This window comes from Fusarium tjaetaba (genome assembly GCF_013396195.1).
Source record: "Fusarium tjaetaba strain NRRL 66243 chromosome Unknown NRRL66243_c0000252, whole genome shotgun sequence".
NCBI lineage: Eukaryota > Fungi > Ascomycota > Sordariomycetes > Hypocreales > Nectriaceae > Fusarium > Fusarium tjaetaba.
The window spans coordinates 48612-60706 of NW_023501448.1; the positions used below are offsets into that span (position 1 = coordinate 48612).

The 12095-nt window shown below is 49.7% G+C and overlaps 3 protein-coding genes across 3 annotated transcripts; 1 reads left to right on the plus strand and 2 right to left on the minus strand.

Annotated features, from left to right (window-relative positions):
- Positions 1 to 601: 601 nt before the first annotated feature.
- FTJAE_10718 (homeobox cut-like) lies at positions 602 to 2874 on the minus strand (the record flags this gene model as incomplete). Its single annotated transcript, XM_037343587.1, has 3 exons — positions 602 to 2490; positions 2540 to 2707; positions 2763 to 2874. 3 exons carry the CDS (start codon positions 2872 to 2874, stop codon positions 602 to 604), a joined length of 2169 nt encoding a protein of 722 aa, XP_037202241.1.
- Positions 2875 to 3053: 179 nt separating this feature from the next.
- On the plus strand, positions 3054 to 7104 carry FTJAE_10719 (TGF beta receptor associated 1; the record flags this gene model as incomplete). Its single annotated transcript, XM_037343588.1, has 5 exons — positions 3054 to 3193; positions 3249 to 3273; positions 3316 to 3574; positions 3636 to 4060; positions 4108 to 7104. 5 exons carry the CDS (start codon positions 3054 to 3056, stop codon positions 7102 to 7104), a joined length of 3846 nt encoding a protein of 1281 aa, XP_037202242.1.
- A 501-nt stretch (positions 7105 to 7605) lies between these two features.
- Positions 7606 to 10643, minus strand: FTJAE_10720 (neutral amino acid permease; the record flags this gene model as incomplete). Its single annotated transcript, XM_037343590.1, has 5 exons — positions 7606 to 8601; positions 9437 to 9837; positions 9888 to 9983; positions 10172 to 10433; positions 10488 to 10643. The coding sequence occupies 5 exons, from the start codon at positions 10641 to 10643 to the stop codon at positions 7606 to 7608; spliced, it is 1911 nt and encodes a 636-aa protein (XP_037202243.1).
- Positions 10644 to 12095: the final 1452 nt, after the last annotated feature.

Genomic DNA, 12095 nt, shown 5'->3' on the forward strand with positions numbered 1-12095 from the left:
AAGTCCCTTGACCGTATTAAATTACATACAGGGCCATGTGTAGCTTGCCGCCAGCCTCCGAGTCTCTGATTGGACCGCGGATCATGCATGTCTGCGGGCCGCGATAGGCGGCCAGCGGCTGCAGAAAATAGCAACTGGCCCCGCGACCCCTCTTATTGGGACGGGCTATTTTCGCACATCAAGACGAATATAGCCAAGCTTCTATCGACATCATGACTTGCATGTTTTAGCGGACCTCAGAGGCTGTCTAGAACAAGTCTGTCACATGTTTACTTGATTTTCTCTTGAGGGGGTTGCTTAGGTGGATCATGTTATGGTCTAATTCAAGGTACTCTCCACCCAACACAATAATACCATCCCTCTTGGCATGATATGGCATGGATCTCGCTTCAAACGCACGAGATATCGCTTGCTTCCCTGATATGTACAGCACATAGCACGAGATCTCAGATACAGTATCCAATGACTCCACTGCCGACCCGGTCTTAACGCAGGTCTATCCTGATATTGATACAGTTCCATCTCCCGCGGAGATTCATTGACACATTCCCTTTCCGGCTTTTGAGCAAAACACTTACAAAACAAGACGGCGCATCGCCCTCTACTTGGCAGGATCTTTAGGCGCCCCGTCCATTGGACTGCCAAGTGAGGCCCCGGCAACTCCAGCTGCCGCTGCCGCGGCGGACTCAAGATGGGTTACCCGCTGGACATCTGACGAACTGAGCCAATACAATGTTACAAACACCAGCAAATGGAGTGCTACGCAGTATGCAGCAAACAAGTTTCGGCTAGTTCGCGAAGCAAGTACTGTGCGCGTCAATGAGTAGACTGCGCGTTCTGGTAGACTCATCCGTTTGTAGGCTCGAGCAGACTCTCGCCCACGGAAAGCTGCAAACGGAGAAATATTGGACTCGTATGCCTGGCGGTATCGGTCCATAGCGATACCAGGATTGCCCGTTTCGCCAATCGACACTGTTGATGGGTTTGGATTCGCCCCGTACGCCGACGATGTCGCTGCACCTCCTCCTCGGTTGTATGTCGAAACATATCTTGTCTTCTCGTAGAGATTCAGGTTATCCTTCTGAAGCGCTGCGACTTCCTGGCGAAGCTGCGAGACTGTTCGGTGCGTATCTGACAGTTCTTCCTCAAGTTCTGCATTCTTCTTCTTGTAACGGTCTCGCTGGGCCGTGACCATGGGCAACATGCCCGAGCCTCCTCCATAGACTCGTTCGCCGGGCTCGCCTCCTCCCATGCGAGGATCCATACCACTAATGATTGATGATGTTGGTGAGATTCTGCCACTCTTGCGGCCCATTGCCCGGGTGACATATGTTCCAGCTACAGATGCACCAGATGGGAATGCGTTGGCACCCTCTTCTTGGATTGCCTCCAAATCACTCTCCAGTTTCTGGTTGAGCTTCTGGGCTCTCTCCAATTCGGCGTTAGTTTTCGAGAGTTCCTCTTGAAGATCCTCCAATTGACTTTGCAAATCGTTATGCGAAACACGTAGCACCGTCAACTCATCGCCCAACTTCTTGTTTCGCGCCAAGAGAAGCTTCTCCAGAGAATTACCCTCCGCATCCTTTGCCTCAAGGTGCTCTCTTACTTCGTCATCATCACCTGTGGAGAACTCAATACTTTTGAGAACCTCAAGCTCCTGCTTGATATCCTCGTAGTCACTCCATTTTTGAACCTTGCTCTTCAAGGTATCCCTCTCCTCCTTGAGAATGTTCACCTCTCTTTCAATAGATCGCAACTTGCCATCCAGTTCTCGTTTGAGACCCTCCTTCTCCACACGAGCGGCATCCAGCTTGCGGATCATGGACTGGTTCTCTGACCTCACACGCATATATCCAGGATCGTCCTCAAGACTTGTCTCAGGTTGCTGTTGGGCTGATGACTTGGCTTGTGCCAGCTCCAGTCGCATTTGTTCGTTTCGTGCCTCAACCTCGGCTAGGCGAGAGCTTGTGCGATCCAAATCTGCATGGAGCATCTCAAGCTCAGCGCTCGAAACATTGTTGCGATGAGCCTCCTGGTCGTCGCCATTCTTGCCCAGGCGCTGATTAACCTCATAACTTGCGCGCATCTCGGTCAGAAGACGCTCCTGCTTCTCCAGCTTATCTTCCAATGCCTTCTCCTTGGCCTCCCAGTTATCTGTCTTCTCCTCTAGCACAGCGTTCCATGACGTCTCAACTTCCTTAACACGTTTCTCTAGGTTGTCCTCCAGCTCTCTTCGAACCTTTCGTTCATTCTGGAGCTTTGATTCGGTCTCTTCCAATTGACTTGAAAGTTTCGAGACGTTCTCTTGGAGGTGCTGGTTTTCTTCGGTAATCTTTGGTAAGGTATCTTCGGACAAGAGCATAGAATCAACTGAGGCCTCAAGAAGTGGATACGGATCGGGAGCATCAGAGAAAGATGCATATGTTTGAAGAAATGCCGAGTTCACAGACTTGGAGTGGTTCGTAAGGAGGTCGATAAAGGTCTGATAGGCTGCGATGATGTTAGTCTGTATCAGTATATGATAGGATATTGCTTGTACATTTCAATAGCCCCTTGATTTCTGTAAGCTTGGCCGAATCATCGAGCTTCCGGAATTCTTTGGTCTTTTGGGCGAGTTCTTTACGTTGGACAGTTGAGTCCCGCTGGTATGCGACAATGTCTGAAGCTGTATTGTCGAGAGTCGAGACTAGGGTTGTGAGATCGATGGCTATCCAGGCAATCTGTCAGTAACTGCTACAACTGGTGTTCGCTGGAAACCGTACTTCTCCATGCTGATATCGCATGCTGAAACTTGTTCTCTCCTTCAAAGGTGGGTGCAGGTGTAGGGGCTTCGGTTGTGCTCGCCAGAGCAGCCTCGACGGCTGCGTCAGTCATGGCGTTGTATTGAGCTGGCGATCAGGGGCGGCGCAAAGGAGTGGATATGGCAGCCTCGAACGCCGCGGATGTGTTAAAGCGAGTGTTTTGCAGTTGATGCTGTCGTTCAATGGTCGTAGGAGGTCGTTGCTGTTGTGGTTAAATGGGGGCCATGAGGTTGTGCTGATGAATAGGAAGGAATGTGTTTCGTCTCCCTCCTCGATAACTTGCGGCCAGGTTGCGCGTGTCATAACAAGCTTATTGGCCACAAGAGCTGTCAGGCTGATAACGCCAAGGTTCCAGGGGCAGTTCCATGGACTGATCCCCCGCAGCCTTGCAGGTCAGTGAACATAGACACTAATTAAGCCCGGCGACTATCCACTCAAGGTACCTAGGTCCCGTCAGCTCCCAGAGCTTCAGGTACGTAGATCCACTTGATTGATGTCAACATACGCCAGCCAGCCTCGGGTGCCTGGATACAACCTTTTCGAATCCGCAGAGGCAAACACGACATGCGCTGTTCGCTCAAATGATGCTGTTGATAACAACGCCGCTATGACATCAGATGGCTCAGGCGATGGGCCTTCAATTACAAGCCCAGGGCTAACCAGTACCAGTCGCGAGGTTGGCCCTTATGTTCTCAGGACTTTATTGGATGAGGTGCCACTATCTGCAGACGGCTCCAAAGATGATATCAAGATCAACTGCATAGATTATCTAGGTAAGTAGTTCCGGCATTGATACTGAGTGTTTGCGCTCACAGTTGACCTTTGCACATGCAGATGCGAATCTGTACGTTGGCACATCTGCCTCCGAGCTACTTCACTTCGTACAAATTCCACCAGACCCAAACGATCGATCGGGGCAGCCCGTTTATATCCTCGCATCTCGACTATGTCCTCAATATGTCGAAACTCCAGGCACTCCGAACTCGCGACCCGGCGTTCAGCAAATCCTCCTACTACCTCGTGTCGGCAAAGCGTGTATCCTTTGCAATTGGACCGTCACTTTCTATTCCCTGCCCGAACTTAGCCCCGTTTTTGGAACAACTCTAGTCAAGAACTGTAGTTGGATAGGTGGTGTTGATTTGAATGAGCCCTTGCTCGACGATGGAAGTGCAGAGAGGGGTGGAGGTGTCACTATCCTCCTCTCTCTTATGCGAAAGATCCAGGTTGTGCGTGTAGGCGAGGACGCGCGCGCTTTTAAGGTACGTATCAGCGCATGGAGTGATTGTCCACCACTCACATAATATAGAAAATCGACTTCTCTGGAAGCACACTCTCAGTCCGTAGGGACTCAATCGCTTGTGTCGCGGACTCTAAGTCGTATGCGCTTATTGATGTGGAACAACAGCTCAAGATTCCCTTGATGAGCATTTCATCCTTGGAAGAAACAACTTCGCCCAGTGAAATTGGACATGCTCAAAGGATTGGAGCGGACACAACAAGTGGGCTGCTTAGAAGCTCCTCTTCTGCCGGAAACCGCACGTCTAGCGAAGTCCCAAGCCATAGTCGGAGCACGAGCTTGGGGGGCTCAATATTGGATAGTATCCGTCGACAAGATCATCGCGGCAACGAGGGTGAAGATTTCCTTGGCCGCAACACCTCGCCGCAACCGTCGACAAGCCCCAGGCCATCAATGGAGAGAGCTTCAACACCAAATCCTCCTTCACTCGATAAACCTCTCCCAGCTGCCCCGTCACCATCCGGCACACCTTCTCAGTCTACGGACCCTCGACCAAGGCCTGGGTCCGTCTTTCTAAAGCCTCACATCACTTCTCCGACTCCTGACGAATTCCTGATTGTTACTGGAACTGACCCCCTGGAGCCCGGAATCGGCATGTTTGTGAACCTGGATGGCGATCCCACGAGGCCTACTCTCGAGTTTACCAGATACCCCAAGGAGGTCGTCGTAGATAGCCCGCCTTTAAATGCTAACTCGTCACAGCCATCTTCAATGCAGGAAGAAGACGGTTATGTTCTGGCCTCGATGACGAGAGAAAAGAAAGGCTTGGAATATGGACTAGAGATTCAAAGATTTGATGCGGGTTCGGACCCAAACCCACAGAAGTTCTGGTTGACGGCCAGAGAGGCTGATGGGGTCTACGGCATTCGTTCGCTTGCTGGCAGCGAAGAAACGCGATTCGATGAGATTGTTCAGAAATTATCGCAAAGGCGATACACTCCTTTCTCTGTTTCAATATCGCCTGGCACCCCGGATCCTTCATCTTCAGCCAAGACACCAGACTCGAGGACAGCACTGTCAATAGAACATCTCTCAAAAGAGAAGGAACTTTTTGACAGAAACATTGACTCACAAGACGAAGAATCATTACCAGAAGAGTGGGAGGCAAATCGCAATGCAGAGGGCGAGGAATTTGCTCGACAACTTGCCAAGGCTGAGGCAAGATTGGCAGTCTGGAGTGGAAGCCGCATCTGGTGGGCTATTCGCAATCCTTTACTTATACAACTTGATGCCGCCTTGGAAGCAGCTTGCGTTGGAGATGTTTTTAGCCCCGCCGAGCTGGACAGACAGGCAATATTCACCACTATCAACTCCGTCAGGGGCCGAGAACCCCAAAGCGAGTTGGAATTTATGACTTATGGATATATACGGCAGAAAGCTGGCATCTTGCTTTTGACGAACTTGCTGAAGTCTCCTGAAGATAAGCAGTTTACGGAAAAAGACGTAAAAGCTCTTGAAGAAGTGCTAATCGAGAGTGGTCTTGACCCCAGAGTGGTCCTTTCCTTGATTCCTAGCGTTCGAAACGAAATAATAGAAGGCTCACGCGGTATCTGGATATATGGCGGCGTCAGAAGAACCGCCGATGCTTACCTCAGAAGCAGGGAGTTCCAGATGACATCTAAGGACAGTATTGGGACACTGGAGCCGAGGACGATGCACTTTATTCGAAGATTTCTTGGAACATGGCGCAAGAAGAAAGGGTTCGGCAGTGTGGCCGACGAGAGAGAAGTGTTTCATACAGTTGATGCGGCGTTGCTGCTCGTCCTTCTCGAGATTGATCAACACTCACCCAAGGGGTTGGGTAAGGGGGGCGTTGTGAGATCTGAGCTATACGAGATTGTAGATAAGGGTGTCGACTGCTTTGACCGTGCAGTTGATTTACTCGAAACATACCATCGACTCTTCGTGCTAAGTCGCCTGTACCAGAGCCGGAAACTGTCAGGAGATGTTCTGGCCACTTGGAGGCGGATCATCGAAGGCGAGCAGGACGTAGGGCAGGAACTCCGTGAGGGGGAACAGCGAGTTCGTGAGTATCTGACCAAGATCAGCAGCCAGGCTCTTGTCCAAGAATATGGTGTGTGGCTTGCAAATCGCAACCCAAAGCTTGGTGTCCAAGTTTTTACTGAAGACAAGGGACGAGCACCCAAATTTGAGCCAGCGCAAGCCGTTGCAATCTTACGAGAGGAGGCACCTGATGCAGTCAAGTATTACCTCGAACATTTGGTTTTTGGCAAGGGCCATACCACGTATATCAACGACCTGATGGCGTACTACCTCGACGTGGTGGTTCATGATCTAGAATCATCTGAGGAGAGCCGAACTTTGATCAGAGCGACATATGAGGCATACCGCGCTTTACAGCCTCCTAAGCCTGCATACAGCCACTTCCTTCGGGACAACGCCCCAGAGGACAACGAGGTCTGGCACAGCCGTTTGAGGTTGCTTCAACTCTTAGGCGAAGCCAATGACTATGATGCAGCAGCCATCAGAGATCGGATCTCTAAACTGCCTGATGATCTTTTGGTGCCCGAGACCATTATACTTGCTGGCCGAGAATGCAAACACGACGATGCCCTACGCCTGCTGGTCCATAACCTGGGTGACTATGATACTGCAGTTTCATATTGTCTACGTGGTGGTGCAAGCACAACTGGCGCTGCTCCATCCCTACGACCATCTTTTGAGGAACAACGCCGCTTATTCAATGTTGTCCTCCATGAATTGCTCACTCTTGAAAATATCAGTGATCGTGTCGAGCAGACTGGAGCGCTCCTGGAGCGGTTTGGCAGCTGGTTTGAGATTGACGACGTACTCAGTCTTATCCCTGATGACTGGTCTGTCGACATTATCGCAGGCTTCTTAGTTGGAGCACTTAAACGTCTTGTGGGAGAGCGGCACGAAGCGATGCTGACCCGCGCCCTGAGCGGAGCGCAAAACTTGCGCGTGAGCTACGATCGCGTTGCCAAGATTGATGAAAAGGGGCCGAGCATTGAAGCATCGAACTAATACGTCCCCAGCCGAGGAAGCTGCGCTGTTTCATTATATAAAGAGGGGGATACATAGCAAGCGTATGTGCCGAGAATATATACATCGTAATTCAGGAATTGCCTGTTTATTCTTGATATCGTGATCTTATGCATCTAATACATTTGTATCTTCGTACAGTTTTTACTTTTCCTCACCTGGCATGACTTCTCCACGACTCTAACCAGTCATCACCCGACTGCCCTGTTTGTTTTTACGGAGAGCTACCATCTTATTCCGTATCCGTCCCCTACGAAGCTGTTGCTCCGCCTCATTCTGCGGGCGGGAGTCGAGTCCTCTCAGCAAGGTGAGCCAATCAATGAGACAGAGAAGACGCAACTAGAACAAGTGTCTTGCTCCGCCACGATGAGTTGAAGTGTTTCCTAGAGTCCGAGCGTGAGATGGTCGTGATGCTTAAAGCTTCTTCTCTTCCCTCTGGCTCAGTGAAATTGCCGGGCTCCTCATCAAAGTCTCATATAAGCCTCATGAGGTTGAAATCCACTTCAGCGAAGCGACGACGAGCCACCTCTTGCGCACCGTAACATCGTCCTCACGTTCAGTATCCCATGGCCTCTCCTCGCCGTTGCAGTCTCTCTCCCAGATCCTCTCAACCTCGAGTCCGAACTTCTGAAGCGCCGCTGCATCAAAAAACCCGCTCATCTTTGTTCGACCAGTATGGAAACCAGCGACAACCCAACACCTAGCCTCAGGGATTTGCTTGAGAAAGTGGGCGATGGAGCGGTGAAGGTTCTGGTGTTGCCAAGGCATCCAGAGACAATCGGCGGCAATGACACGGTCGAACGAGTGAGCAGCTGATGTGCTGAAAGTGTCATCGAGCTCACCCCAGGAATGGCCCTGGACGGAGACTGCAGAGGAGGGAGTTGCCTCAGCGCCAGCGGGTGATAGAGAGGGTTGGATGTTGCGAGCGACGTTGGTGCGAAGGGTTTTGAGGACGGGCTCAGCTGGATAGTCTGTGGCAACGACGCGCTTTGCGCCTAGCAGGCCACCCATGATACTCGGTAACGCGGTTCCGGCTCCGAGCTCAAGAGTCTCCAACCCCTTCACGTTGAATGAAATGGTATCCTGTGCCTCACGAGGGTTCTCAAGAGGAATGCTGAGAGAGTCGGCCTCGATGAACTCTGCGAGCAGGAGGGAAGAATTCCAGAGGTAGTGTGAGAACAGCTTGCGGTGATCCTCCTTTACAGGGTCGGCGAGGTCGATAACAAGGGACTTGGGGAGATGAGGTGAGGCATATGAGAGGTTGTGTTCATCATCGCCATGCTGATTCGTGATATCGTCGGGGAAGATGACGCCCAAGGCAGTTGAGAGATAGTCTTCAGGGCTATCAGTCTCCCCGTTGACTGAGATGCGCCAGGTGAGAGACATGACCTCATTAAATTGGATCCCCTCGAATATAATATCTCTGCTCCGATAATCTGACTCGATTTGCTTATAAGACCGATCACTCTGACAGTACTCCTATATGGCGTATCATACAGCAGATCAGATATTGAGCAGCTCAGACAGACACAAATAAGAACATGGCCACGGGAATGTACAGATGAAGACTAGTCAGAATAAGGATGAGTTGAGTAACACTAACGTAGGTAGCCAGGCGTGGATAACGATTGTGGGGCAAGGGCAATAAGAAAATTTGCTTAAGTCCGCACCGCACCGCTTTTTCAGAGACTACCTAACTACCTAAGGATAAGATGTACGTAGCATCCAGACGACTCATAAATTGCTCATAACATTGCGGTGCATATTATCTCTATGCCATACTTGGTCGCCTTCGTTACCCAGAGTTGGACGAGTTACACAGAGTTGGAATTGTCAGCACACGAAAAGGCTGCCGACCCTCCTGACGCCTTGTAAGAGTCAACAACGCCGATAACAGATCCATATGTTCCAGCAATCATCAGAAATGTTCCAGAGAATCACAAAACTACTCCATGTAACCATAAAACCCCACTTTAGGGATCTCTCCTGCTTTCCTGCGCTCCAGTTATCGTATAACCAGAAGCAACCATATGGCTGAAACGTTTGCAGAGTACCTAGGAGAGCTCCTACAAGAGACACAAGGCTTCCAAAGACAGGAATTGCACTCGCTATGATATAGGCCAACAAAGCTGCAGAAAAGGTCAGGCCTAGCCATGTAGCCCAGTGAGTGACAGTGTTGGCTGTGAGATGCCTTGAGCCTCGAAGGACTCGAACGAAGACGTATTTTCCTGTAACCTAGGTATAGAGATTTTGTATCAGTACCCATTTTGTTTCAAGGCTGAATTTTAATCATATCAAGCAGGTAAGTACTTACATGAGCATTGATGGTTGCACCAACAATCAGACCTGGCAAAGCAAGGCCGTAAGCAACTTGCTTAATAGTCTTGCCAGCGGAACCCAGAGCAGGCGAGGCAACATAGGAGCCACAGTAATAGTAGATGATAACTCCCACAATGATATATGTCGCCGTCGCAACGGACTGGCAGAGCAGCATCGCTTTGGTATAATGGCGAGGGTCGCGCATCTCTGCAGCAATAGGGAAAAACAGGGGTGTGCCAGCATAGGCAAAGACCATTGTCGAGAGAGCCGACATTGCTTCCGTGAAGCTCGGCTTTCCATACAGCTGGTAGTCGGACTTCCATTCGTGTTGGAGATTTATCTTTGGAGCTGCTGAGGGTCGGTCTTGGATGCTGACGGCTATGGTAACGACATAGACTGATTCTTCCGTCAGTATGAATGACAACGATGGTAGATATTCAACGTACCGCCTGCCAGGAGAGAGATCACTCCCACCCATGCAAGCCAACTTATGCGACCCAGGGTGCGGATGCTAGCACATAGAAAGACGATTATTGCGGCCACTGCGACAAAAGTAGCTGTGCATGTCCCATGCGTCGACAAAGCATTGAAACTGATAGAGATGCCCAATATTCCCGATGCAGAAGCAAAAATGGTAACTAGGTTGTACAGACAGTCATGATCAGCAGTGAGCTCAACTCGGAGCGTCCGTCCGTCATCACTTCACTTCACATCACTTCACTTCACTTACACAAAGAAAAGCTGATCCCAAGCACCTCTCGTCCGAAGCGCCCAAACAAGATACCGCCTGCATCGTCAATACCGTACACCTCGCGGTGGTTAAGTTTGAATGTCCCAATAATATAGTCAGACCAAGTGGTGATGCCTCCAATGACGAGCAGACATATGAGGCCGGGGACGAGACCCAGAGTGTGAAACGCCGACGGGATCGAGAGGATGCCCAGTCCGATTTGGGTCTTCATCATGAGTGCAGAAGTGCCTAGCCAACCAACCTGTTGGCGTCAGTAACTATTTGGTGCTGCAGAGGACCTGTGGGGAGCACGTACATCGCGGTAGTTGGGTCCATCTTCTGTGATATCGCCAAAGACCTCGTCGTGAGCTACGGTTGGGCGAGCGTCGTCTTGATTCGGACCATCTTGTGAAAGAATTGGCACTGGGTCCAATGCCCCAGACTCTCGATTGTTGGCGTGTATGATACCCATGTTGCTCTTTATTCAGAAGAAAATGAGAAGAATGAAAGCTGCCAAGATCAAAAAGATAGCTGACCGTATGTATATATCCTTTCAATATTCATCTCTCCTCACGTATTCGGCCCGCCAGAACTTTACTCTCAGGACACTGGACGCCCATTTCTCCCCCATGCACTTTCTTGATGCTCACATGGCATTTCTCGTTTCGATGATGAAGTGGTTCTATCGTATCAGAGCATCTCTCTCATCTTGAATGGTCCGCTCGTGCATTCACATCACCTGTAAGCCTATCGGAACGGAATACATCTCAATGAATCCATTCTCACGCGCCCCTATGGTCCTCAAGATTGGCCAGTTTCCTTAATCTAGTTGCTTTGCCGTGGGGGGGGACGACTGCATAAAGTCCGTGGCTGTATCGTAATGATGTACTCGTATTATCTCAACTGGCCCTTTGGTCTTTAGCATCTTGGTAGAGTGTTTGGGTTTTCGTTTCTATCTATTAAAGCATGCAATTGAAGGTCATGCGTCTTAATTATAGTCTGCAATAGAAATCTTATTAGATTAAGTTTAGATAACTTTAGATTATTTTAGGGCTTGCTCATCCTAAGCTGTTGATCACCTTACCAACCTTGTTTTCCACGTTCTTACTAGGTAACCAACTGTAATCAGAGGCACCAAGCTATTTTACACTCTTAAGATAAGCTACCATGCCGAGTAAGAGGCGATCTATCAAGCAAGGCCTGGACGTGGACATGTTCGTGCTTGATGCGGTGCAGTAAGAAACGCAAATGATGTCCAAGGTAGTTAGTTATGGGTCATCACAAGTCTAGTAACATGTCAGATCGGGGTATTATTAAGTCGTATTATTATACATCCTTGTTTCAGCTACCAACGCCATCAGAAACTCCCATATCCTGAAACATACGCGCAAGCCCATTCCAGTCCAAATATTTTGTACACCAACTTCAGCAGACACTCAAGGAAAACACCAATCACCACAAACAAACAGTGCTTGAACAATATGCAGATTAGGACAGAGTCCTCAAATAAGTATTGCTGTCAAGATAGTCCATTATTGTCATTAAGCCATCAATGGGTGAGGTACCAGTCCAAATCCCAGATAAAACAACAGTAAAAACATGGGTATCGATATGTCAACTCCATGGCGCAAATCAGTTCCCTTTCCGTTCCTTTCCTTTTGCTCGAATCTCTCGACCTATGCCTCTTCATAAGCGGATGTGTCCTGTTTCCCAAATCCAAGCCTAAACCCAGTCATAAAATAGTGTCCGAAATACCCGGGTGTTCCCTTTTTCTAATACAGCCCCGCTTACGCCGCGCCCGTTATGCCTTTTTTCGGTGTGTTTTTGTTCGTATACTTTAAGAGAGGGGTTGCAGTTGGTGATCGTTGGTGTGTGTGGTCGATGACGCCAAGTCGCTATAAAGTGGTGGTGGTGGTGGTGGTGG